The 23694-nt window shown below is 38.9% G+C and overlaps 3 protein-coding genes across 3 annotated transcripts; 2 read left to right on the top strand and 1 right to left on the bottom strand.

The window, feature by feature from the left end:
- Positions 1-188: 188 nt before the first annotated feature.
- On the top strand, positions 189-6697 carry LOC102714145 (protein SEH1). Its single transcript, XM_040520110.1, has 8 exons — positions 189-460; positions 991-1102; positions 2948-3048; positions 3523-3600; positions 3970-4125; positions 5005-5117; positions 5852-5978; positions 6172-6697. Exons 1-8 carry the CDS (start codon positions 317-319, stop codon positions 6310-6312), a joined length of 972 nt encoding a protein of 323 aa, XP_040376044.1. The 5' UTR covers positions 189-316; the 3' UTR covers positions 6313-6697.
- Positions 6698-12557: 5860 nt separating this feature from the next.
- Positions 12558-13833, top strand: LOC102713132 (MYB-like transcription factor ETC3). Its single transcript, XM_006644315.3, has 3 exons — positions 12558-12804; positions 13281-13368; positions 13561-13833. Exons 1-3 carry the CDS (start codon positions 12741-12743, stop codon positions 13643-13645), a joined length of 237 nt encoding a protein of 78 aa, XP_006644378.1. The 5' UTR covers positions 12558-12740; the 3' UTR covers positions 13646-13833.
- Positions 13834-14388: 555 nt separating this feature from the next.
- Positions 14389-19966, bottom strand: LOC102713868 (chitinase domain-containing protein 1). Its single transcript, XM_006646047.3, has 8 exons — positions 19607-19966; positions 19431-19504; positions 18770-18850; positions 18618-18699; positions 18073-18170; positions 17906-17993; positions 15712-16066; positions 14389-14897 (listed from the first exon to the last, which is right to left on the bottom strand). The coding sequence occupies exons 1-8, from the start codon at positions 19889-19891 to the stop codon at positions 14650-14652; spliced, it is 1311 nt and encodes a 436-aa protein (XP_006646110.1). The 5' UTR covers positions 19892-19966; the 3' UTR covers positions 14389-14649.
- Positions 19967-23694: the final 3728 nt, after the last annotated feature.

Raw genomic sequence — 23694 nt, 5'->3', positions numbered from 1 at the left:
CAAACTGTCTTAGACTTATTTTACACCGGTTTTAATAGTTGATGGACCTATTATATTTGTTTTTTCAGAGGACGAAAGTCAGAGTCGTTGACAAGTTAAGATATCTGACGTGAACTTCTTCCACCCCAGTTGATGAAGATGAACACGTACAGACCGGCCCACCTAACAAAGCACCCGTGTATACCCAACTGGGCCGCGGCGTCTCTTCCCCGACCCGAACACTCGGCCGCACAGAGCACTCCAGAGCAGGCGCGAGCTCTCGCCACCACCGCCGCCGCCGCCGCCGAAGACGACGTCTGCGGGTAGTAAGGGAGGAATGGCGGAGCGGCAGGTGGCGCAGCTAGGGGCCGGCGCGGCGTGCGTAGGCTGGAACCACTGCGGCCGCCGCCTCGCCGCCGGCGCCGTCGACGGCTTCGTCTCCGTCTACGATTCCCAGCCGTCGCCTTCCTCCAAGTGGCAGGTTACCCCGGAAATCAGAAGCCTCACCGCTTTTAAGCCCTGTGACTATGAGCCCCAGTTGAAACCTGCCCCGTTTACTCGCTCTTTACCTTCCGCGTAGTTGGTATCAGTGCAAGCTTAGGGCTTTTCACTAGTAACCAGGTTTCTACTTGTATGCATTCTTGCATAGGAATTCATCATGGATGTGTAATTTGGTATTAGCAAATAATGCCATGCTCTTGTTTCTGAGCGCAAAAAAATACGGAGTAGTTTAGTTTTAACCAAACACAGGATTTACCCGGACATTTTGGTGCGTCTGTATTATTAGAATAGTGTGTCAAACTAGTATATACATGTGTATTGCTAGAGTCCTCATGTTGAACTGGTGATTGTTCTAGAAATTATCTGGAGATGTTGCAGTCCAGACAATGGAACAATAAATGATTGATGTTGTGTTATTCATTGCATGTTTCTAGGTATTTGTCATGCTATCTCTGTGATTTCTGTTAGCACTCCCAAGTTTTTGACTTGTTCATTATGGTGTTGATTCAGGCCCATGAGCATGCTATCCTGAATATCGTGTGGCTTCCTCCAGACTATGGGGATGCTATAGCTTGTGTTTGTGCTGATGGGACACTATCTTTGTGGGAGGAGGTCGCTGAAGGTTAGTATTTTTTATGTCTTTAAGTTTTATTTTGGTTTGCAACTGTCTTCTACTTTCACCATGGAGAGATTTTCCTTTTCTTAGTTATTTATATTGATAAGTCTGAACAATAACTTATTCCCTCTGTCCCAAAAAGTTGATTCTTTTTTAGACGGAGGGAGTCTGCAAGTGATGTTAGAGGCCACATGGAAACCATTGATCTTTATTTACGTGTTGTTACAGTCTACATAACTACCTCAACTTGCCTTTGGCCATCAAAATATACAACGAATCAACATAGTAGAATATTGTTATTTTCCTGCTATTTCCATGGTTCTAATTCCGCATGTACTTCAACACTGTATTTAAAGTGCTTTTCATATGATATTTTGATTTATCATCTATTTTGTGACATTTTTCTAGCACTATCACAGATTCCTTTTTTTGTTTTGTTTTTGAATTTTTAGGTCCTCCTGACCTATACAAATGGTCATTAAATATTTTGAAATATTTTCTAGCATAAGATTCGTTGCTATCTACCTTACCGCAAAATTTAATTTGAAGATACTGCTTGTACGAGGAACCCCAAAAAGATGGTGCTAGGGAGTGAAAGTGATCCGGTTTTAGTAATTCAGGGGATGAAGTGAGACTTAGAAAAATGGTCTAGGAGGTCAAGTGTTCCAATGGAAAATTTTCAGGGAAACTGTAGTGAACAATTTTTTCAATTATATGTTATTTGTAGTGCAACCAACAATATCTCTAAACCAGTATAATGACGTGAATTTCTCCCAAAGCTCAATAAGAGACCATTGGGTTTACCTAATTTCACTTAATGCACATGTTCTCATGAAAATTCAAGTGACAAATATTAAAGATAGTTTGTGTAAACAGTTTATTTAATTAATACTACCTCCGTCTAGGGGTGGGTGTTCGGTTTACATGGTTTTTTCGGCTCGGTTTTTCTGGTTTTAAAAATGAATGGTTTCTGGAAATGACACCCGAACATGTTTACATAAATTAGCAAACCGATCTAATTAAGACGGACTAAATGGGTTTGGTATTTTCGGTGTTTGGTTGAACCCGAACTAAATAGGGTGGTGGGCTTGGTGGTGCACAGGCGTAGAACGGCACGAGCTAGGAGGCGAGGAGTTAACGCTGCACACACACGCAGAAAGTCGAGGAGCCGAGGAGTTAGCACACGCGGCAACCTATGAGGTTGAATTGTGCCTGGTCATCTCACTTGGTCAAGATGGGCATTTGCAGTGGGCTAAAATTAAGGAGCAATCTAAGGTTTTACATCTACATCGGTTTTTGCAGTATCCTCGGTGAGCGTCGAAGAGAAACCGTGCCGAATGCAAAACACTGATCTACCAGGAAAAAGAAACCGAGTGCCCACCCAAACACCAAAAAAACTGCCTCTTCAGTTCGGGCTGGTTCAGTTCGGTAGTCAGTTTTTGGGAAAAAACAATGTCCACCCCTACCTCCATCCCATAATAAGTGCAGCCTGTAGTTCAAATTTGAACCGCAGGGCTGCACATATTATGGAACGGAGGTAGTACAGTCCTGGCAAACAAAATAATAAAAGAAATGTTGCTAAATTCTTTTATTGGAACATATTTTAGAAAAACATCTACCTAACAGAACAATATAAATCACACAAGGCCTTTGTAAATATGAGTTAGTTATATGTGAAGACTAAATTATTCTTCAAAATATCTACGTAATAAACATAAATATATCCGACACTTATTGCAGCTCTTTGTTATTTTCTTTTGGGAAAAGTTGTTTCATTTCTTGATGTGTTGCATTCCTTTTTATTTTCTTTATATGAAACTTGGCAGGAAAACTCAAATTTTCCTCTGACAGATGATCAACTTCCAACTTGGAGGAAATGTAAAGTATTTGAGGGTAGCAATTCTCACATACTAAACGTGCAGTTTGGATTGCAGCTGTCAAGTCTGAAAATGGTAAGCTCTAACATCAGAATTTTTGTTTGCAACTCCAATTCATATCTTTTACATGTCAATACAACCACTTCTTTATTTTTCTTTATTTTGGAGGAATGGCTTTCATTTATGAATCAGGATATACTGTGCTTAGATGATTGTGGCTTGTGGAGAGTACTCTCTGCGCCTTGTAAATCAGAATAAATTACAGTAGATGTAGTCAATGCCTCAATGGAGAATATACTAATGTGCATGCAAAAGTTTTTTTAGGCAGAACAAACATCTACAAATGTTAACAAGAAACTATCAGCAGCAACTAGCCAGCAACCGAATCATATTCATGCGATCAAAGTGCATGTATAAAAATGTTATTTTGCTTGATTGATCTGCGTGTTGTACGTGTACTGAAGCTTTTGCATTGGTGTTCACTTATTATATGCTGCATGTGTACCTTATTCATTGGTAGTGAGTAGTAACTCCTGTTGATCTTCATAGGTTACTGCATACTCAGATGGCCAAGTGAAGGTGTATGAGCTCTTGGACTCATTGGAATTAGACAAGTGGCAGCTTCAGGTTTATCTATTCACATTTACTAATGGTCCCATTCATTTTATTTTAGTTCATATGAGATGCAGCATAATTCATTGCTAATCTAAACTAGCAAGCTCGCATCTTTAGTGGTACAGACGTACAGTCATCTCACCTCTATCTTTTCTCTTTTGCTTATGCTTGTGAGCCAAAATTTTAATTTTCAACCTTAAATTTGGAGTTGATTTTTTGAGTTTTTTCAACGTAGTTTATTTTTCAGCATTGGTTTTTAGATCGCTAAGAACATGTATATAAAAGTTTAATTCACAAATTATTTTTCGTTTGTAAATATGCCGTTCGGGTTCCTTTGATCTGCTTTACAACAGCAATTCCTTAGTGATAGCATCGTTTCAGGCAGAGTTCCAGAACATTACAGATCCTGTCTCGCGGTCTGGGAAACCAGCATGTACCTCTGCATCGATTGCATGGAGTCCAAGAAGAGGTGAAAGTCAGCAGGCTAGTTTTGCTATTGGTTTCAATTCAGACTCCCCAAATTTCAACTCTTGTAAGGTATGTGGAATTTAATGTAGTACTTTCTTGTGTTTGTAACTGTCTGCAAAAACTACAGCAACATCATTCCAACAGCTAGCAAGAGGAACCTCCAATCACTCACAATTGGTCTTCAGTAGTACATCTGTTTGTGCATATTAAATAAACCATAAACTCTCTTGCATAGAGATCTTCCCTGCATCAAATGGATGTCATATGCTCAAATTTACCTTCTATATAGCAGTGTTTGCCAAGATGGCCACCTAGGCGATGGCTCATCGCTAGTCATCTGCAACACACCCCAGTCTAGTCGCCTCCTAGACCTGCATAGACACCACCTTGTCTCTAATCAATGGGTACCCATCCTACCAGTGACTAGCGTTCAAATTTTGTCCCCAAAAGAGTTGATTCTACCCTCTTACCTATCCTTGGTCCACAAATCGAGAAGTTTTATCCCTTCGATACCCCTTACCTATCACCTAGCAACACTACTTTCTTATTAAATGAGGGTACTGTGGTATTTTCCCCTCAACACTAGTTTGTCAACCAATAGTTAGAAATAGGCCATTTTGGACAGAGGGAGTACTTACATAACCAAGAATTAAGAATCAATAGTATGATCTAAGCACTATCCTATGTCTTTTGCATTTGGAGGAAAGAAATAAATAAATAATAATAATAATAATAATAATAACAATAATAATAATAATAATAATAATAATAATAATAATAACTGGGGAGATCATTGTATTTTATGCCTGTAAAAATTCTGGCTGGAACCTTGGATGAAGTAGCTTTTGGCTTTGTAATTAATGAGTCAGCATCTTTTCTTTTGCCTAGTTCATGAGTTAGCATCCATTTATGATAGTATTCTAATATAATAATGAAAATGGTCAACAGATTTGGGAGTTCGAAGAAGCTCACCAGCGTTGGCTTCCAATTGTTGAGCTTGGGTCACTTCAGGATAAGGGTGATATAGTGCATGCTGTAGCATGGGCTCCTAACATTGGCAGGTTGTTCCCTTCTTGAGCAAGCATAACATTTTTTTATGGAATAGCAAGCATAACAATTGACAGGCCTTAGCCCTTATCCTTCCATATCTAATGTGTTTCGAATGTTCTGTGTTCACTGCTGATATTATCATCATTTGGTTGCTTTTCTGTGACAAATAATGTTTTCTTTCGATGTCTGATTTAACGAGGTGGCTGACTTATGCTTGAGCCACTTATGGTGTTCGTTGTGTTTCTATTGTGTAAATATGTTGCACCTTTGAGCTACTATGGAATGAAACAGGCTGGGCAGTGAAGCTTGACATACCCAAATACAAACTGCATAGAAGATCGTTAATGAAATGATTTGAGAATCTAAGATATTGTGTCCCATCTTACACTTGCTACATTTAGTTTAGCGTTCAACATTGTGTCATCTGCCTCTCTAAAATAATGTAGCAATCTGGGGGATAATTTTAACCTGTTGAGAATGTAGAGGATGGCATGTGGAGCATATGATTGCTGGACTATACTTTACAAGCAATCAAGTTAACCTCAGATATAAGGTTAATTGATGGTTAGGTATCTAAACCTTGCTTGGAAAAAAGCATGGCAATTCGGCTGTCGTGACCATGTTTAATGGCCTGGACGCCTGGTAGAGCATCATATTCAGATGCAGTTTCAGTCTCTAGTTGGCATAGTGGTTTCTTCTACCATCCTGATACTCTACTAACCATTTTTCGTATAATGTGTTTCAGACCATATGAGATCATAGCAGTTGCAACATGCAAAGGAATTGCAATCTGGCATATAGGGCTAAGCCCCGAATCTGATGGCAGCTTGTCAACAGAGAATGTGGCTGTACTTTCTGGCCATGATGGGGAGGTACGCTCAACTTCTCTTGTCGTTAAAACAGTTGTTACATGAGCTTTTCTGCAGAATGCCCTCTGTTGTTCGTGAGGTTCCATGCTTGGCAAATGTAGTTAAAAGAGGAGTGGTGCTATGCTGGTACAACAAAACTCCTGCTGATTATTCAGTACGCTTGCATTGTAAACCTCTCTTTCTCTCGTCTCGCTAGGTACTGCAACTGGAATGGGACATGGGTGGTATGACGCTTGCATCGACCGGAGGCGATGGCATGGTTAAGCTATGGCAGGCTAACTTGAATGGAGTTTGGTATGAGCAGGCTGTGCTTGATTGCAATGTATCTCATAACTAGGGTTAGGTGCACATCTTTTTTTTTCTGGTTGAAACGGGGGGCTTATGGGTTCCCAGCCCCCCCCCCCCCCTCCCTCAAAAGTTGTGCAAGCGGGAGATTTATGGGGATGCTATCCTGTTCCAGAATCATGTGATGCCCCTTTCAATTATGCTACCGTGTACGTGGTTGTCTTTGGTCCCAAAAAAAAAAAAAAAAGAACTGGCCCTACAGCCTTCATGATGATGTAGCTGCTGTTTAGGCTCATCCGATGCTACATGGATGTTGATGTTGCTGGTGTCCTCGTATCTTTTATCAAGATGCACGATGTAACCGTGTTGTAACTAGGCGATCGCTACTGGCACCAAGAAATTGAAAAAAATGGGGGAATTGAATGCCATGCAACGTTTAGAAGAAGCCATTAGATAGGGTCGATATCAGCTACAGGAGTGCAGCCACGGCCCACGGGTTGGTGGGCCAGATGGACCATATTGTCTCGAGGCTACTTGAGGCCGAATTGCGCATACTATTCAAACCAGATGGGTATGATTCTCTCTTTCCATAAAGAAAAAATAGAAGACGGATACAATGATATATCAACAGCTACTGGCAATAAACGTTGATGTAGCATCAAGGTTGCCTACACATGATGCTCTCCATTACTCTTCATTGCTACATCCATAGCAAAACCAGCGACTTGTCTACGCGAAATTGCAAGTGTCCCCCTCGCGATCACGTGGCCGTGCCGGTGACATCCGGACAATCAACTGGACGTATCAGGCCTGACAGCGTCAGGTTAGCAACTGGCAGAATTGGACGTGTCAAGCCTGACAGCAAATAACACCATGATAATTTTAGTGGCTTGGATGAGCTGAAAGGAGGAAGAATCCAGTATTTCAGATTTTCAGTTACCTGAAGAAATGATGGGTGGGCGAGGGATTTGGCACACAAACGGGGCAAACATCCTCTCGAGTCCTTTGCTTTGGTTTTGGTCGATTCAATCATGGTACTCCTTAGTACTACTGCAGAGGGAGAGAGACGCAACCCTCTTGCGTATACAGGAAAAAACAGCAGCTGAACTGGACGTATCAGGCTGAGACAGCATCAGGTTAACAGCAGACACGACTACGACCAATCAGAGTTATCTTAGTATCAGCAAAAACCCCAGTTTCAACAGGCCGTTAACAGAATAAATAATTGAGGATGAATGATATCCACCACATGTCCACAAATGGTGTAATTAAAAGGAGCAAATCAGGATTTGATATTTTGGGCGCGCACCAGCCGGACAATGATAATCAGCGAGAGAACTTGCTTGGTGTATAGAAGGACGAAAATTGTTAGTAAATGATTTTTCATAGTATCGAACCTAAGAGTATCCTTAACAGCTCATCTATCTCATCCTCTATCCTGAAAAAGAGGACGAAGACTACAAATTGAGCTCCAACAGAACGGCTATCATATCATCTATTTTTAGATGTCATCCATATTAGGAGAGAGAACCTTCGTATTTAGATGAACTCTCTCCATCCTCCAAAGAGATATAGAGGATTTCATATATGATATAGAGGATTTCATATATGGATGATCTAGTAGAGTGCATAAAGATATGAATGATGAAACTAGTTTAGATAATCATCCAAATAAAGATATAGATGACTAAATTTAGATGAGTTGTTGGGATAGTCTAACTTCGACCTAATTTACTTACCTTAGGCCCTTCATTGGGCAGATGGTGTCGAGGTGGCGACACTAGTGCTCCCAGGACAACATTAATGCCAGTACTGCCAATGTTTGATCAGCCGTGTAATATACCGGCCGTCCACTAAGGGAGAATTGCATAGCTGCACAAGGCAACTTGCAAGCAAATAAAATGTATGTAATAAATGGATGCAGAAATGACATGTAATGTAACTAATGAGTTTTAAAAAATATAAAGATCCTTTTAAAAAAAAAGGAGACTGAAATATGGCACTTGATGGCTGGTGACTCATGGTTGGAACAAATCAGCTATGATTATCTTAAGATGAAATCAGCAAAGTTCGTGTACCATCATAAACTAAAAGCACTAATCAATTTATGGATTTATATAAATTCCATATCCGTAGATAGTTTCTAGTTGTTCAGAGTGATACATGATTGTAAACATAAAAGATAACCAGACTATCACGCAGCACAAAAGTATGCACTGTGAAGTCATATTTAACAAAACAATTAAACTAACTAGTCCCTAAATTTGAAGTTTTCCTATACTTGAAGGACTGAGCCTCCACAAGCCTCGAATGGAACTCAAGTGTACATTGGATCTGTACAAGTGTTAGGAAGGTAAAGAAATGATGTGAGTTAGGTACCCTCCTACAATTGTCCTGTAAACATGATGGAGGGTATTTATATGTGTTGTAACAAATAAATGTACACGAGAGAATAAATAAGAGACAAAGTAGGATGTGACTCGTTAAACCAACATAGAGGCTTATTCAACAACCTCGAACTCTATGGACTGTGTGTTTCTCAACCAACCTTGAATCTTTGATATTCATTTTCTATACTATTTGGTTGCTATTTACAGCAATAAAGAAGGAAAAGGAAGTTTCAGATTTCACAGCATATAGAAAGTGGGTTAAGTAGTTAAGAAATTAATTAAGTGAAGTGCACCAGCGGTACCTAAACTTGTATGCATATGTCATCTAGGTCCCTGAACTCTTAAAATGTATTTTTCGGTCCCCGAACTTGTCCGGGGGTGTCATATAGGTCCAAATAGGCTCCGACCCACTCCATCCGCTGACGTGGCATGCCACGGTGCCGCCTACGAGAAGTGAAAGAAAAGAATAAGGAGGAGAGAGAAACTGACATGTAGGACCCACATGACACCACCAACATGTAGGCGCCACCGTGGCATGCCACGTCAGCGGATGAAGCGAGTTGGAGCTCGTTTAGACCTATATGACACCCCGGACAAGTTCGAGGACCCAAAAATACATTTTAAGAGTTCAGAGACCTAGATGACACATGTATATAAGTTTAGATACCGCTGGTGCACTTCACTCAAATTAATACTACATACCAGCACCCCCGCTTAATGAAATATTAGGACTGTGGATAAGATTTTGCAAGGGCCAAAAACAAGGATATCACTCTTAAGACCCAAATTATTTTTATTCATGCTCAAATCTCAAAATATTGTACTCCCTCCATGTTTTTTATATGACACTATTGACTTTTATGTTTACGTTTGATCATTCGTCTTATTTAAACAAATTATATAATTATTAATTATTTTGTTATAATTTGATTTATTATTATAGGAACTTCAAGTAAGACTTATAATTTTGCATATTAGAATAATTTTTGAATAAGATGAATGGTCAAATATAGATTCCAAAGTCAACGAATGGTCAAACATGGAAGGAGTATTAATTCTTGTGGTGGACAGAACTGACAAAACGACAGTAAATAAAACAAGTGTCATGAAGAAGATGAATTATATGATTGACTCTTTTTAACAACTCCAATAATGGGACCCTCATAAATTTAAAGATATGTGACACTACAATGGATCAGATTGCCATTATGGCTTTAATCACGTTAGTACAGTAAATTGAAGTCTTAGACAATAATGTTTTCTTTTTCAGATTAATATTTTTTGACTATGAACCTGAAAAAGAAAAAGTGAATTATCCACCAGGAGATGCCACAATTCTTAATCTTGACACTTGAACCCTGAGGCCAGAAGATGTGCCTACTCATCAATAGCACAACTATTAATTAACACAATGAAATATCATGGAAAGAACAATCTAAGAGGTTGGTGACTATATTGGACTTGCTTAGAGAAAATATAACACGGGGCAAGATTTGGAAGCAGGACAGCAAACTTATGCACACCTAACAAGTATGGTCAGGGGGGGCTCAAAGAAGGATGACTTCTTTTCTGGTAGGTGCACTGCACCTGATACAACACCAGATGCATGGGTAAAGATGATAAAAAAAATTCAGCTGGGATAAACAAGGAGGAACTTATATTACATGAAGTGTGACATTTATAACACATATTTTTTTTCTTACCTGGTAAGCATGTCTGGGGAGTGGGGACCCATTCGTGGGGTGATTCCTTCCTTTTCTTCCATCTCCCTACCAGAGCTCCAGTCCTGTTGGTTTATCTGCTGGGAGCCAGTTTTCCCAGCTTGAGCTGTGAGGACGAAAATGAGTTGATTCATTTATATTTCTGTTTTGTTATTGCCTTCATGGCTGCTGTGATCTTATTGAATATGTTTTGATCTTTACTGTTAAAAGACGTTGATATTTGGGAATTGAAGTTCACCACTGAGGTTCAGGTTCTGTCTACAGGCTTGTGAGATGTGGTGGATGAGAAGTTGTGAACAGGGTAATTAACTAAGAATTAGGTGTGCCTAAAATCTATGAATTAGAATATGCATGGGAAAGCAAAAGTAACATGCTGATGATTTTATCCATGGGCTCATGAAGAGTTCTTTACCAACTTCCATATCTATCATGACATTTATTATCAGAAACAACAGATATTACACGTTTAGCTACTACTATGTTGAAGAATGAACATTAAAAGAAGAGTAAATTTCACAAAATTACAATCATTTTGTCAAAAGTATCACTTCGTTATAAGTTTATATGGGTATTTCACCAAACTATAACAACGGCCAACGATTTTATCACAAAACTGCAACTTTACTCTACTATTTCTATGTGTATGACATGTGACCCGACTTATGTCATAAGTATTAGCATGTGTGCACGACAAGTGGACCCAATCACTCAAAATTTGTTAGACAGATAAAGCTGCAGCATTTTTTGTAAAATCATACATGTTGGAGTTATTTGAAATGTCTAGCTAAAGTTGCAATAAACTGATAATTTTGACAAAACAGTTGTAGATATCTAAATTTACTCTTACAGGAAAGGTTCAGAACTCCCTTGAAATAAAGCTATGCTGTTTCCAAAAAAGAGGTCACCAGCTAGAAGCCACCACTATTTTCAAACTCGAGATTGGAAGTTAGAAATCGGAGAGCTCAAGTCTCAAATGAATAGTTCAAAACTAGTTTCTGCTGAATGGGGAATGAGGTGCACAGGGTTTTCATAGTCATTTTTTAAAACTGCTTGCTATAGAAGCAATCTAATAAAGTTCATCCCATCCCCATCAGGTATTTCATGGCAAATGTGGCTTCATCGGGTATGCTGATTCTGTATCCTAAATGTAAAGCTACAATATGAAATGTCAAATATATAAAAATTAGGATAGGAGTTTGATCTTCTTTACATGTAGAATATAAGCAATCTCAGGCAGTTCATGTGGATTCACATATGCAGGTTTAGGGACATAGGATATTTAACAAAGTGAAAGCAAATACTCCATATCTCCACCTAACATATCAACCTATATTAGAAGGAAACCTCCTAGGGCCGCGTTCGTTTGTGGAGTGAGGGGATGTTAGTTATCGGCGTGGAAAACGTAGAAATAGATTAGTACATAATTAATTAATTATTAATTATAAAAAATATAAAATAGGTTAATATGATTTTTAAAACAACTTTTCTATAGAATTTTTTTATAAAAAATACACCGTTTAGCGGTTCGGAAAGTGTGCGTGCGGAAAACGAGGGAATCTAAGGTTAAGAAGCGAGGGGGCGAACGCAGCCTAGGTAAACTGTATAAAGAAAACACTGCCCTAGGTGCCCACCTGAGTTATCTAAAATTTTGAAAAGGTTGTTTTATACTTTGTAGAAACAATTTGTGCAACATTAAATTACAACTTGCATGCAGAACATTTTTTCCTGTCCTTCTTTAGTATGGAGTATATCAGAAGAACAATTTACAAGTAAAATACAAAAGGAACACAGCATTACAGTAGTAGAGTTCCTTATCTTTTCGCTTATGCTTATGCTTATAGGCCAAAATTTGAATTTTAAAACTTAAATTTAGAGTTGATTTTAAGTTTTTTTTATCGTAGTTTATTTTTCAACCTTTGCTTTTAGATCTCTAAGATCATGTATCTAAATGTTTTACCCACAGATTATTTTTAATCATCAATAAGATGTTCCGCTTATGCTTAATACAAGCCAAAAGATGAGGCTGTATAGATAATAAAGCATAGTGAAAACTAACTGGAAAGGACTTGAATCTAGAGATCAAGGAAAAATAAATGAGAGAGAAGGAGAGCGAACAATCAAGAAAGGCAATCCACACAAATAAAGGAACCAATGGAAGAGTAGGAAAATCCAACAGCCAGCAGCATTAGGGCCAGTCAGTACAGCTAGATCAGAAAGGTGACTACCAACTCCCATCTCTTTAAAAACCAGAGTTTTGTTCATCATTACACAGAGAAGGGTCCTAGAGAAACTAAAGTCATAAGAAGGGTCTGATGCTCTTAGCTACCACAAAATCTTAACTCGGCATATCATTGACATTTTCTGTGCTAATGGATAGCAACAGAGGTAGCCAGGGAAAGAATTCCAAAACCAGTGATGGCTGTGAAACAAAAGGTTCGTCATATCTTGATTTTCCATTTGTTTCCTTTCAGCCTTTCAACCTTTGCTTCTCTTGACTACAGCTTTGTGCTTCATAATTCCTATTAACATGTTCCAAAAGGGCAAATGAAGAATGGCACAAATAATTTTATTTGTGTCATTTAGTAAATATTTTAGCGACATTTGACCTGCATATTGTCATATTTTGCATCTTGATGCTTTATTTGATTATATCAATGGACAAAACAAAGACAAATGAGAAATCAGGAAGTAATAGTTACAGAGCATGCTCACAAACATGATAATCAGTTACCTATCATCAATCCTGAGAACTAGACGAACAGATAAACATAATGAAGAAGGCAAACTCTAGCTTTGTTTCCTTCCAGCATAAGAATAAATCCCCTCCAGGACAGATTGCAAATTCTAATGATTCGCTACTGGATTATTTTGCTTACTTTGATGACCAACCTTTTTCATAAGTACTGCAGGAGTTAATAGCACTGCACAGAATTTTGCTCCTTTCACAGAAGAAGAGGAAGATCTTGTTTTCAGAATTCACAGGCTTGTCGGGAACAGGTATCCTAATACACATGCCTGTAATGTGCACCAAGTGAAAATGAAGACAAATTGTCTTTTTACACTTGTCTGGCTTATACTGATTGTTTCAGAAGTTCGACTCATTCATGAAGCCCATATGTTTGTCTGTTTCGGACAAATACATTATTTGCAGTTCCCTAACTTTGATCCTTGTATAATGGAGTTATGTAGATGGGAGCTTATAGCTGGAAGAATTCCTGGAAGGACCGCAAAAGAAGTAGAGATGTTCTGGGCAAGAAAGCAACAGGATACATGAGGGGAAAAAAAAGATGCATGCCCTAAAAGTAGCTTATAATAATTTATAAGGAAACTTTCTCATGGAAAATTTCCCAAGGGTGTAGCCAGAACAAATTGTATTGCCCCAAGTTTACATATCGAAGCCTTATGCCTGATGTAAAAGGGAGAAAAACTGAATGAAAAATTATTAATGTGTTTATTCCATGACGATCTATTATTCTTTCAATATTAGAATCGCACCACAATTTGACCCTACCAGATATTCCTGTAACTGCTGCCCACAATAATGGGAATTGAGCAGTTGCATAACTAAAAGTTTGATGTACGAATGCAAAGTGTGTTACATAAACATCAACATAACAAATTGTGTTAATAACAAAATCAGACCAGCACACTTGCTTAAGGAATGAGGCAGTTTGATACTACCAAATGAAGTAACTATAGTCAATAATCAACCATGTGCATTCTATAACAAGTGATGAAAGGTCCATTTGGTTGTTTGATAGCTTGAGCTATAGCTCAGTTGGGCAAACCAGGTTGTTGCTGCGTTGCAGGGCTTGTTTTATTGAGCTGTTTGGTTGTTTAGCTTTTGATGGCCAGCTCGCACAAGACAAGTTTGCCGGTGAAGGAAAACCAAATTGGCTCTCCGCCGCGAGCGAGCCTTTTCTCACCCGTTTGTGCTGGCTTGCCCCCGAGAGGTACGATAATTTTACGATTCCAAACGGCAGGCCTCGCCAAGTCAGGTTAGGTTCATCCTAGCCTTAGATCCAAATACCCGAAAAATCTCATTATCACTTAATCTAAGTTTTGCGGTAGAACATTGAGGGGAAATTTGGTTATTGGAAACATTTCCCAGGAGGATGTAATCTGTTATGAAATGGCAGTTTTGTAACTAAAAGAATAATGCTCACAGGTGCACATGATACCAATAGCGATAAAGATGCCTCTGTAATAGTACTTTGAAGCAATAGTAGTTCTCCCAAAAACAAAACAAAAAAAAAAAAAGGCCACACATAGATATTCCTAAAGAACATCAAAAAAGTAGTCCAAACCTTGACCAATTTCCCAAATTGAAAGCCCTGTTCCCCAATCTTGAGCTTCATCCAAGCGTACAGAAAGAGACATCAGAGTGGGGTAAAATACAGCATGCCTCAGCCCTTTATTTGAATAGACAAAAAAATGCTCTGAACTTTTCTCATCCCACTGCAAAGATGGCTTGTACTTCTCAAGTAAATCAATGAAATCTCTTCCAGTGATAGCATTACCATCACCTATAAACAAACAAACAAACAAACATTACTGAGAAGGCAAAATTTGCTATAGGGCATCGAAAAAACACGTAATTAGCCAGTGAACACCGTAAGATCACAAATTTGCTATAAGGCACCACAAAAATGTGGTAATTAGCTGATAGACACTTCAGCCATTATTTTATTAATTTTGGAGTAAAAATTTTTAAAAATGACGAGATTGCCCTCGGTGGCCAACCCGTTATACCGACTGGGTCCGGTCGAACTAGACCCAGTCGGTCTCGGCGCCGCGCCACACCCGAGCCCTAGCCTACAGGGTGACAGAGCAGGTGACGACGGCGGCGACCCAGCTACGGCGAGGGCGGCGGTGACCCGGCCCCAGAGGGTAATCTCGTCATTTTTAAAATTTTTGACTCTGAAATTAATAAAATAATGACCGGAGTGTCTACCAACTAATTACCATATTTTTGTGGTGCCCTGCAGCAAATTCGTGATCTTACGGTGTCCACCGGCTAATTACACGTTTTTTCGATGCCCTGTAGCAAATTTTGCCTACTGGGAAATATATCGTCTGAAATGTAGGTGAAGATAAATTCCATGTATGAATCAATCACATGATAAATCAAGTAACTAGACAATGTTCGACTTGCTACCAATGATGCCGTACATCACGATGTTTACCTAGTATAATGTCATAATACATGTCAATACTCAATAGTCAGGCAACACAATGTAAAGGAAACATGGGTGAATTTTCTGTTTCACATGGCAACACAAAAAGGATATTTCTTCATTTCACCAGTGAGGGTGTGAAAGATGAAACTTAAGCATTTACCTTTAGAAAGGAGAAAATCGTTCCCATAAAAATTGATGCCAAGGAATATCAAGTGAGAATGCCCATGAGAAGCAGACCCCTTAGCTGAAAGAAGTGTGTTTAAAGAATACTGCATCCAACTCAAAGGTGCACTGGGGCCAGGATTTTGTGGTCCTGAGAAGTCATATGTCATAAGAGAGAAACCATCTACTGAGTCAGCCAACTGAAGGAGATCTTCTGATCCAAAATCATGATTGTTTAGCTCTTTCATTCGTGGAGCTGGGATAACATAAATTAATTTCAAACGGTGATGTGTACTTAAGTTTGAACTGGTCAAATGCAAAGTCTTCCCCAGATGCTTTACAAATTGAAGTGCCTGTAGCATATAACAAAAGTATTGTGAGGAGTTACGAGAAAAGGATATGAGGTGCAACTAAACAAACCATTGTAGAGGACTGCAAGAAAGAATGCCAGTTACCAGTCACCCCCACTGGCATTTCCGTTCTTCTGCTAAGATTAATTGGCCATAAAGTAATAAAGAAATAAGTGCATTACTCCCTTGATAAGAAGGGTTTCATTCGTAAGACTCAGGCAGTAGCATAGACAATGGGGAACTAGCAGAGGCATTGCCTCAAGATGTTATTCTCTCATAAGATCAGCTGATTAATCACGTAATTATCCAATGTATTTGGTCTACAAGGTCACCTCCCACATAGCAAACCATTCGGGCTCAGCACGCTTGGGGTTTGGGCCTTTGCCCATGTTGTTCTGCACTTGTTGCCGTGGACTGAGTTTACAGGCTACATAGGTTTTCAAAAAAGTATATATGCTCTGCACCTTGACACGTATGGCACTACTAGTGCAGTACTTGTGCACCACAATTGTTTTCAAAAAGATTCATATCATATATTATCATCTTAAAAATGAAAAAATGATTATTTTCAAATCTAAAGCTAAATCATATAATATCATTTAGCCACCAGCATATATAAAGGTGTACATAAAAAAAACTACAAAACTCACACACTTAGCTACATCGATCCTCTAGAAAATGTGAGCGTAGAGCACACTATCATGATAACCTTCTTTCAAGAGTTCAGAAAAATATTTACACTTTCCCATGCCTACAGCAGTAAAGCCATTACTTTTATCTTGCAAATGCAAATGTCAATTATCGATTATGGGTATGTAGAGAAAATTTGCTGCAAGTGCAATTTGAAATGATAGAATGACATTTACAGATGTACATAGTAATCAAACTGCTGTTTTCAAATGGCATTCTTGAAGCCGTAAACATAAAATTTTCTAAAATATCTAGTCATCAATATGTTTGATTGGCGATATAAAAGCTGTCACAAGATTTGTCATTAAAATCACTGTCAAAATATTATTTTTTTATCAGTTTATGCTGATATGAAGTTACAAACTTACTGGGTAGAACCACATATGAAAACCGTTAGTCAATAATGCCAATTTTTCAAATAAAAAGGGTGAATAACAAAACAAGAATGCTATAATACTCTATAGTTTATACTCTGTTAGAGCATCCCTAGCAGTACATCTATCTCATTCTTCATTCTAAAAATAGAGGATGAAGAATAAAAATTGAGCTCCAACAGAACATCCACCACATCCTTTATTTTTAGATATCATCCATATTAGAAAAGAGAAGCTTCATATTTGGATGTTCCCTCTTCATCTTCCAAAAAGATATGGAGGATGTCATGTATGGATGATCTGCTGGAGTACGAAGAGAGATAGAGGATAAAATTATTTTAGATTATCATCCAAATGAAGAAAATGAAGATATAGATGACCAAATTTAAATGAGCTGCTAAGGATGCTCTTACTACACTAATATATTTTGTCCACCAAAATCACTCATCACATGTTACTTTTACGATGTAATTTGTTTGGTCCTTATTATTTGGCATTATTAACTTCTCACTGTCTTTGAGATGTTTGTTTACAAAAATCATCTTCAATGAGTTGGTTCTGACATAAATATTCAAGTGGTTAGCGTTTGGTGGAGAAGCTGATGTGCCTGTTGGGTTGGCTGTGTCACTCCAAGTCAAGATAAAGAATGCAAACCAGATAAATGACAAAACATTGCAAGTGCACAACTGCACATGCTAACATCTACTGCCAAGCATGATTGTGAAAAGCTCATTCTTAGAATAATACAGGATATTAATGATGGATAATGGTGGCTTACCATGTTGCGTAGCTCTGGATCATCTAGCACACCATAAGCAGACCATCTTGACCAGGACTCCAGCACAACACCATCATACCCCTTATCCCTATTCACTGACAGTCAGATGTCAAACTGGCAATCATAACTATAACCATAACTGGACATACAACAATATAAATATTTACCTGCATTCACTCACAATTAGATCAATAGCTTTGTCCCTTAGCTTCTTCTTCAATAGCACAATCCCAGGGAATGCTTCTAAGACAACTCTTGGCAATACCTAAAGAACAGGCATATATATTTTTAACAGAATTGTCTTAATGTATTTTGCACTCATAATCCAAGTATACAATTGAAAAACGGTGTTAATACTATTTGGTTGTAAATATACACAGCTATGCATAACTTTAGATGATAAATTTTCCAAATATCGTCCTCCCGTTGTCCAGAAATATAAGAACATGAAGAGTTTGAAATTTGTACAAGAATATAAGGCCATTCCCACCTACTTCCTCATATCAAACAATCACAGCGGTCCCTCATCTAATTTCACCACCTACTTTCCAATCTCAACCAGTTACAACCATCCGTCACCTCAACCTTAATCTCCTCAAAAACTTCAGATGTTCTTGAGGGAGTACTTTCATAACTTTGATAGTGTAATGTGTCCTTCAACAGCATAATACATAGTGAACTCCACATAAAGAAAGAAAAATGAATTGCGTACCAAAGACCCATTACTTTGAAGTTCGGAGACCCATCTGGCATCAAAATTGTGTTGTCCTTCCAAAACTAGCTTATTCCCATCGCTACGCATTAGACAAACAGCTTGAGGAAAATGATAATTGGAAGTTATACCATGAAGAGTTAGCCACAAACCTCTTCAAGTCATACCACACAGGTGATATGTGAGTAAACTTTGCGCTGAACAACTTTGCCATGTCATAACCTTTAGAGTTCCTGCATCACAAAATCCCCTTCATAACAGACCCAGAAACAATATTTCATTGTACAAAATTGCTGCAATCAGTGGCGAAGCTGCATAGAAGAAGGGTTTTTAACTAAAGTTTATGAATTTTCACCATATATTCATTCCTCCGATTCAAATTCAGATACCCGTGGCACCCCCCTCTATTTTGCTCTAGCTTCGCCCCTGGCTGTAATCAGCTCTTTTACTTCTTCGTACTAGCCATAGCAAAGTACATTCCCTTTCCTTTTCTGGGGGAAATGGTCTGAGTTTTGCAATATAACATGCAACATGCTGCAGACATGGTCACTACTTACTGAGTATACAAGAGGACAGATGACAGCATACATATCATCGTATCCCCATGGGATAATTAATGCCTTATCAGATCTAATTTCCTATTATCTGCACAAACCAATAGAGGTTTTAAGATGCCACGTTCGACCATCCATTCATTCGGATAAGCAATTGAGCATCGTCCATCCATTCATGCTTGGTGGTCGATATCACTGCTGTTAAAAACTCGCGGAAGCAAATCAAACATGCGCACGCCTAAATGCATAAACGACGCACCAGGGGGTCACATAGGCGAGGACAGGGTTGCGGAAGTGGCGGCGCGACCGGTTCTCCGAAACCGTAGCGTGCTCCTGCAGCAGCGAGGCAGAAGCACCAGGCGGTCCAAATCAACAAAGCTCGCGGCTGATGCAGCTGGAACAAATCGGATCGAGCGAGAGGATTTAGGTCCTTACGGTGAGGATCTCGCTGGCGGAGACATCGCGCTTGACGAGTCCGCGCTCGTATACGGATAGTTTCGTCCCCACCTGCGGCGTATGAGTCCGGGACCGGGAGAGGAGGCCGGAGAAGTGGAGCGCGGTGAGGACGAGGAGCAGGAGGAGAGGTGCGAGGAGGGCGGGACGGAAGCGGGGCCCCGATAAGGAGGAGGAGGAGGAGGAAGAGGCGGCTGCCGTGCTCGGGCGGGAGCTCTCCGGTGACGGGTCCCGGGGCCTCCGGCGATCTCGCCTCCGCGGCGGCATTTCTCCGGCGGGCGGCGATCTGGTCCGGTGGAGGTCGGAGCGACGAGGAAGCGAACACGGAGAGAGAAGAGCGTGTGGTTTAAGGTGGGCCCACCTGGGTTTCTCTGGCGATGGATTGCCGCCTCTGGATCGCTATCCCTGGCCCAAGCGCTAAGAAAAGGCCCATGAACAATCAGAAACATTTGGCCCAACAAGTCCACTGCCCAGTTTCTCCCCTCTCTTTCAAGTTCCATCCAAGTTTCCAACCCAAGTTACCCAAGCTCGCAGTTATGCTTCTATGAAAAATTCGCTGCTTGGGGTTGTCACTGCAACTGGCAACCCCAAGCAGCGCCATGCAGACGCAACCACGCAGGTCGGCGTCGTTAGTAGCATGCAAATGTAGGTGTCATGTGTGGTAGTAAGGAGGCGTCCACGTGTGCCCGTGTTGGTGTGAGTAGTGATCGATTATCATCCTCGTCTTTTTCTTCTATTTATATTTATAAGTTAAAATTTAAATTCTTAATTTTAAATTTAGAGTTTATTTTAAGATTTCTTTTGTTGTAATTTATTTTTAGTATTAGCTTTTAGATCGTTATAAATACGTATATAAAAATTTTATTTTTGAATTATTTTTTTATAAACATATCATTTGACAATTACTCCTAATTATGTCCTGGTTGTACCCTCAACGCAAGAGGCCCGTGCATCAAGCTCAGATTTGACTGCATGTATGGTCGTTGTACCCTCAACGCAAGAGGCCCGTGCATCAAGCTCAGATTTGACTGCATGTATTGACCATCTGCCTCACTTTGCCCACTCGCCTTCACGCACTACTGTTGTTGGATGCAACTTTGTATAACCTCGTCTGGAACGAAATACTGACATACGAGTCTTATTCATTTCACAGTTTTTCTCTTCCCACGAATAGTAGAGACGGTTCACATGTAAGTCTATAGTCAATTTTTCTTTTAAGAATTAAGGACGCAACATGATTGTATTAAAGAAAATTATCATTAACATGTTATTAATATATTATTTTCTAAATTGATGTTTATAATTTGTTACTAGCATATGGATCCATTGGTCCAATAATACTTCGTTCTTTTCACACAAAGTAGAATAAATAAAAGTAATTTAATAGATGGATCTTATAGTTATTGTTTCTTTTAAAAAATAGTAGGGAGTTGGTGGCAGGATAGTTAGCAGATTCACCACTACCCACCACAATCATTGTTTCTTTTTATATGAGTATAGATATAGTTGTTTGTGTAGCACATCTCGTAGTTAGAGCGAGTACAATAAATGATATAAGCGTCAACTACAGCATAAACTCCAAGACACTAAGTGTGTATGAAATGTGGACCATTCATTAATAATATAATATATATTTATATGTAACTGTTATATAAATTGACTTTACGTTAGCTCTTAATGATATGTGGAAAGATTTTAGTGCCAGTAGCTGGCTCTTCTGTTAACCTTGCTCATAGATATATTGCATATACGGATATGCTATGTCTTAATAACTATAATATATATTTAGGGTACGGCGAGGTAGGAAAGTTGAGCGAGGGCATGCCCATATCCGCCCCTCATAACCTCCTGTCTGCACGTACATCTCTAGTTTGTTTGATTTTGTGCCTGGAATGGGTTGAGGCAGGAAGCCGAGAGAAAGGTTATACCGGCATTCCTTGAGAGTAGGTGCACTTCACATGATAATTTTTAGAGAGCTTAGAGAAAGGTTCAATAGTATGGTCAACTGCTGGCTTTAAATTATACATAGCTAATTTAATAGTTAATTTATATAATAGTTAGATATAAACATATACTACACAATTAATATCCGCTCCCACCTATCATAGACACATGTGTCTTGGAGTCTGTGATATTTGTGCCCTTGTTTCTCATCTCTTATCTTCTTAAAATATATTTATAGCTAGCTTATAGTCTGCTATTGTACCTGCTCTTATGATAGCTATGATACTCTCGGAATTTAAGTCTCATAAATAGTTTAGATTTTCGCTCTAGATTCGGAGACTCCATAACTACAAACTTCGTAAATAAATTAGCTGCCATAACAAGTCATATTTTTTTTACATACTATTACTCATATTATCTGTACTACATTAAAATAGTACTTGTCTTATCCCATACTGCTTGATTTACCCCGCCTCACCACCAACACATATTTTTAAGAAAGTGGGCCTACATATGAGCTATCCTCTATTAACTATCTATTTTATATACAAATAAATGAAGATACATTGGAGCAATATATACATCAATTAATATGTAGCAGCAGCAGCAGCAGCAGTAATAATAATAATGTGTTAATGATTATTTTTTAAGTTAATATTATAATGCACGGACAATATGCCAGTAATGTGCCGTGTAAACGCTGCTTCTGCTGACCGCAATGTGCACGCAAGACTGTTAGGTGATGCTCCTTTTCATAATTTTGCAAAAGGTCTGTTTCAGATCAATTTATCATTTAGGTGGTTGTTTTTATTCCTCAAAAATACATAGGATGGTGTGCGGTTTTCTTCCTTTTTTATACACAGCGTTTTATAACGTAAGGTGTTTTAAGTCAAATTTCTTCGACCAGGTATGTAGAAAAATGTTGCAATGTCTCGTCTTTCTATATAACCCAAAACAAAATTTAAATATATTTTGTAATATATAAATTTATTGGGTGTTATAAGGCCGCGTTCGAACGTAGATAAGTTATCTGGTGCGAAAAATATAGTAATAGATTAATATATATTAATTAATTATTAGTTATAAAAATATAAAATAGAGTAATATGATTTTTAAAGCAACTTTTCTATAGAAAATTTTCTCAAAAATCACGTCATTTAACAGCTTGGGAAGCGAATCTTGACTTATTAAGAACAAACACGGCCTAAGTAAACTTAGCCGAAGAGGTCTAACTTAAAATAAAACCAAAACACCTTATATTAGCTGAAGAGGTCTAACTTAAAATAAAACCAAAACACCTTATATTCGTAAACCAAGGGGAGTACGTGTACGATAGATGCTGCAACTGTGCAACCGTCCTCGTATCCTACATAAGATGCATGATATTAAAAGTTTAACACTGTGGTGTAGCCCAAGCGATTGCTACTGGTACCCGACTGAAAAGCTTGGAAATGGGACCCCATATTCCCATTGGATGCAGTTCAGCGTTTTGCAGAAGGCATCTACACTACAGGTTCAATAACCCAGTTGGATCTCCTCGTTGGCCTCTCAGGACAATTATTGGGGCTGATTTGCCCCACCATTAAAAGCAGATAGTTAAGTATCCCGACAGCAATTGCCACAGTAGACATTGCTGTTGCAAGGTTACAATCATCGTTAAATCGACGACTTGTGTTTTGCACGTGACGCAGCATCGTAGCCACATGGGCATGCCGGGGAAATCTGGACAACCAGAAAAACTGGGATGTACCAAGTTAGAAAGCATCGGTTCAGCAGAAGACAAGGATTTACAGCCAACCGGAGCTCCCTGGGTATCAACAAGAGTCTCAATTTCAACAGTTCGCTGTTCACCTGCAAGTTATTTTTGACTATATGTAAGAGAACATGTTTGGTGTGTAGGAGGAAGCAAATCATCACTAAATGAATCTTTTAGTATCAAACTTAGTTTTGACCAGAGCTTTACCTTGAGGGTTGAGGAGGTCCTCTATTGCAGATCATGTCGAGGTGCCAATTTGCTTCCAAGCTTAGTAAATCTGTGTAGCAACTAACAAGTACTTTAACTGGTGAAATTTTCACGTTTTAGCCTTTTTTTGTAAAGAAACTTTACAAATGGATCCATACAGAAA

The sequence above is a fragment of the Oryza brachyantha genome, chromosome 1 (genome assembly GCF_000231095.2).
Source record: "Oryza brachyantha chromosome 1, ObraRS2, whole genome shotgun sequence".
Taxonomy (NCBI): Eukaryota; Viridiplantae; Streptophyta; class Magnoliopsida; order Poales; family Poaceae; genus Oryza; species Oryza brachyantha.
The sequence above is the reverse complement of the archived record's forward strand: the minus strand, read 5'-3'. Positions and strand labels throughout refer to the sequence as shown.

Excerpts from the sequence above, each read along its gene's own strand:
- LOC102713868 (XM_006646047.3), bottom strand. The coding sequence starts at position 19,891 with ATGCCGCCGCGGAGGCGAGATCGCCGGAGGCCCCGGGACCCGTCACCG. Across the intron at positions 19,505-19,606 it reads CCGCCAGCGAGATCCTCACC|GAGCACGCTACGGTTTCGGA; the intron begins GTAAGGACCTAA and ends TCGCTGCTGCAG. Across the intron at positions 14,898-15,711 it reads CGATTTTCTCCTTTCTAAAG|GTGATGGTAATGCTATCACT; the intron begins GTAAATGCTTAA and ends GTTTGTTTATAG.
- LOC102714145 (XM_040520110.1), top strand. The coding sequence starts at position 317 with ATGGCGGAGCGGCAGGTGGCGCAGCTAGGGGCCGGCGCGGCGTGCGTA. Across the intron at positions 461-990 it reads CGCCTTCCTCCAAGTGGCAG|GCCCATGAGCATGCTATCCT; the intron begins GTTACCCCGGAA and ends GTGTTGATTCAG. Across the intron at positions 4,126-5,004 it reads CAAATTTCAACTCTTGTAAG|ATTTGGGAGTTCGAAGAAGC; the intron begins GTATGTGGAATT and ends AATGGTCAACAG.
- LOC102713132 (XM_006644315.3), top strand. The coding sequence starts at position 12,741 with ATGGATAGCAACAGAGGTAGCCAGGGAAAGAATTCCAAAACCAGTGAT. Across the intron at positions 12,805-13,280 it reads TGATGGCTGTGAAACAAAAG|GAGTTAATAGCACTGCACAG; the intron begins GTTCGTCATATC and ends TAAGTACTGCAG. Across the intron at positions 13,369-13,560 it reads CACAGGCTTGTCGGGAACAG|ATGGGAGCTTATAGCTGGAA; the intron begins GTATCCTAATAC and ends GGAGTTATGTAG.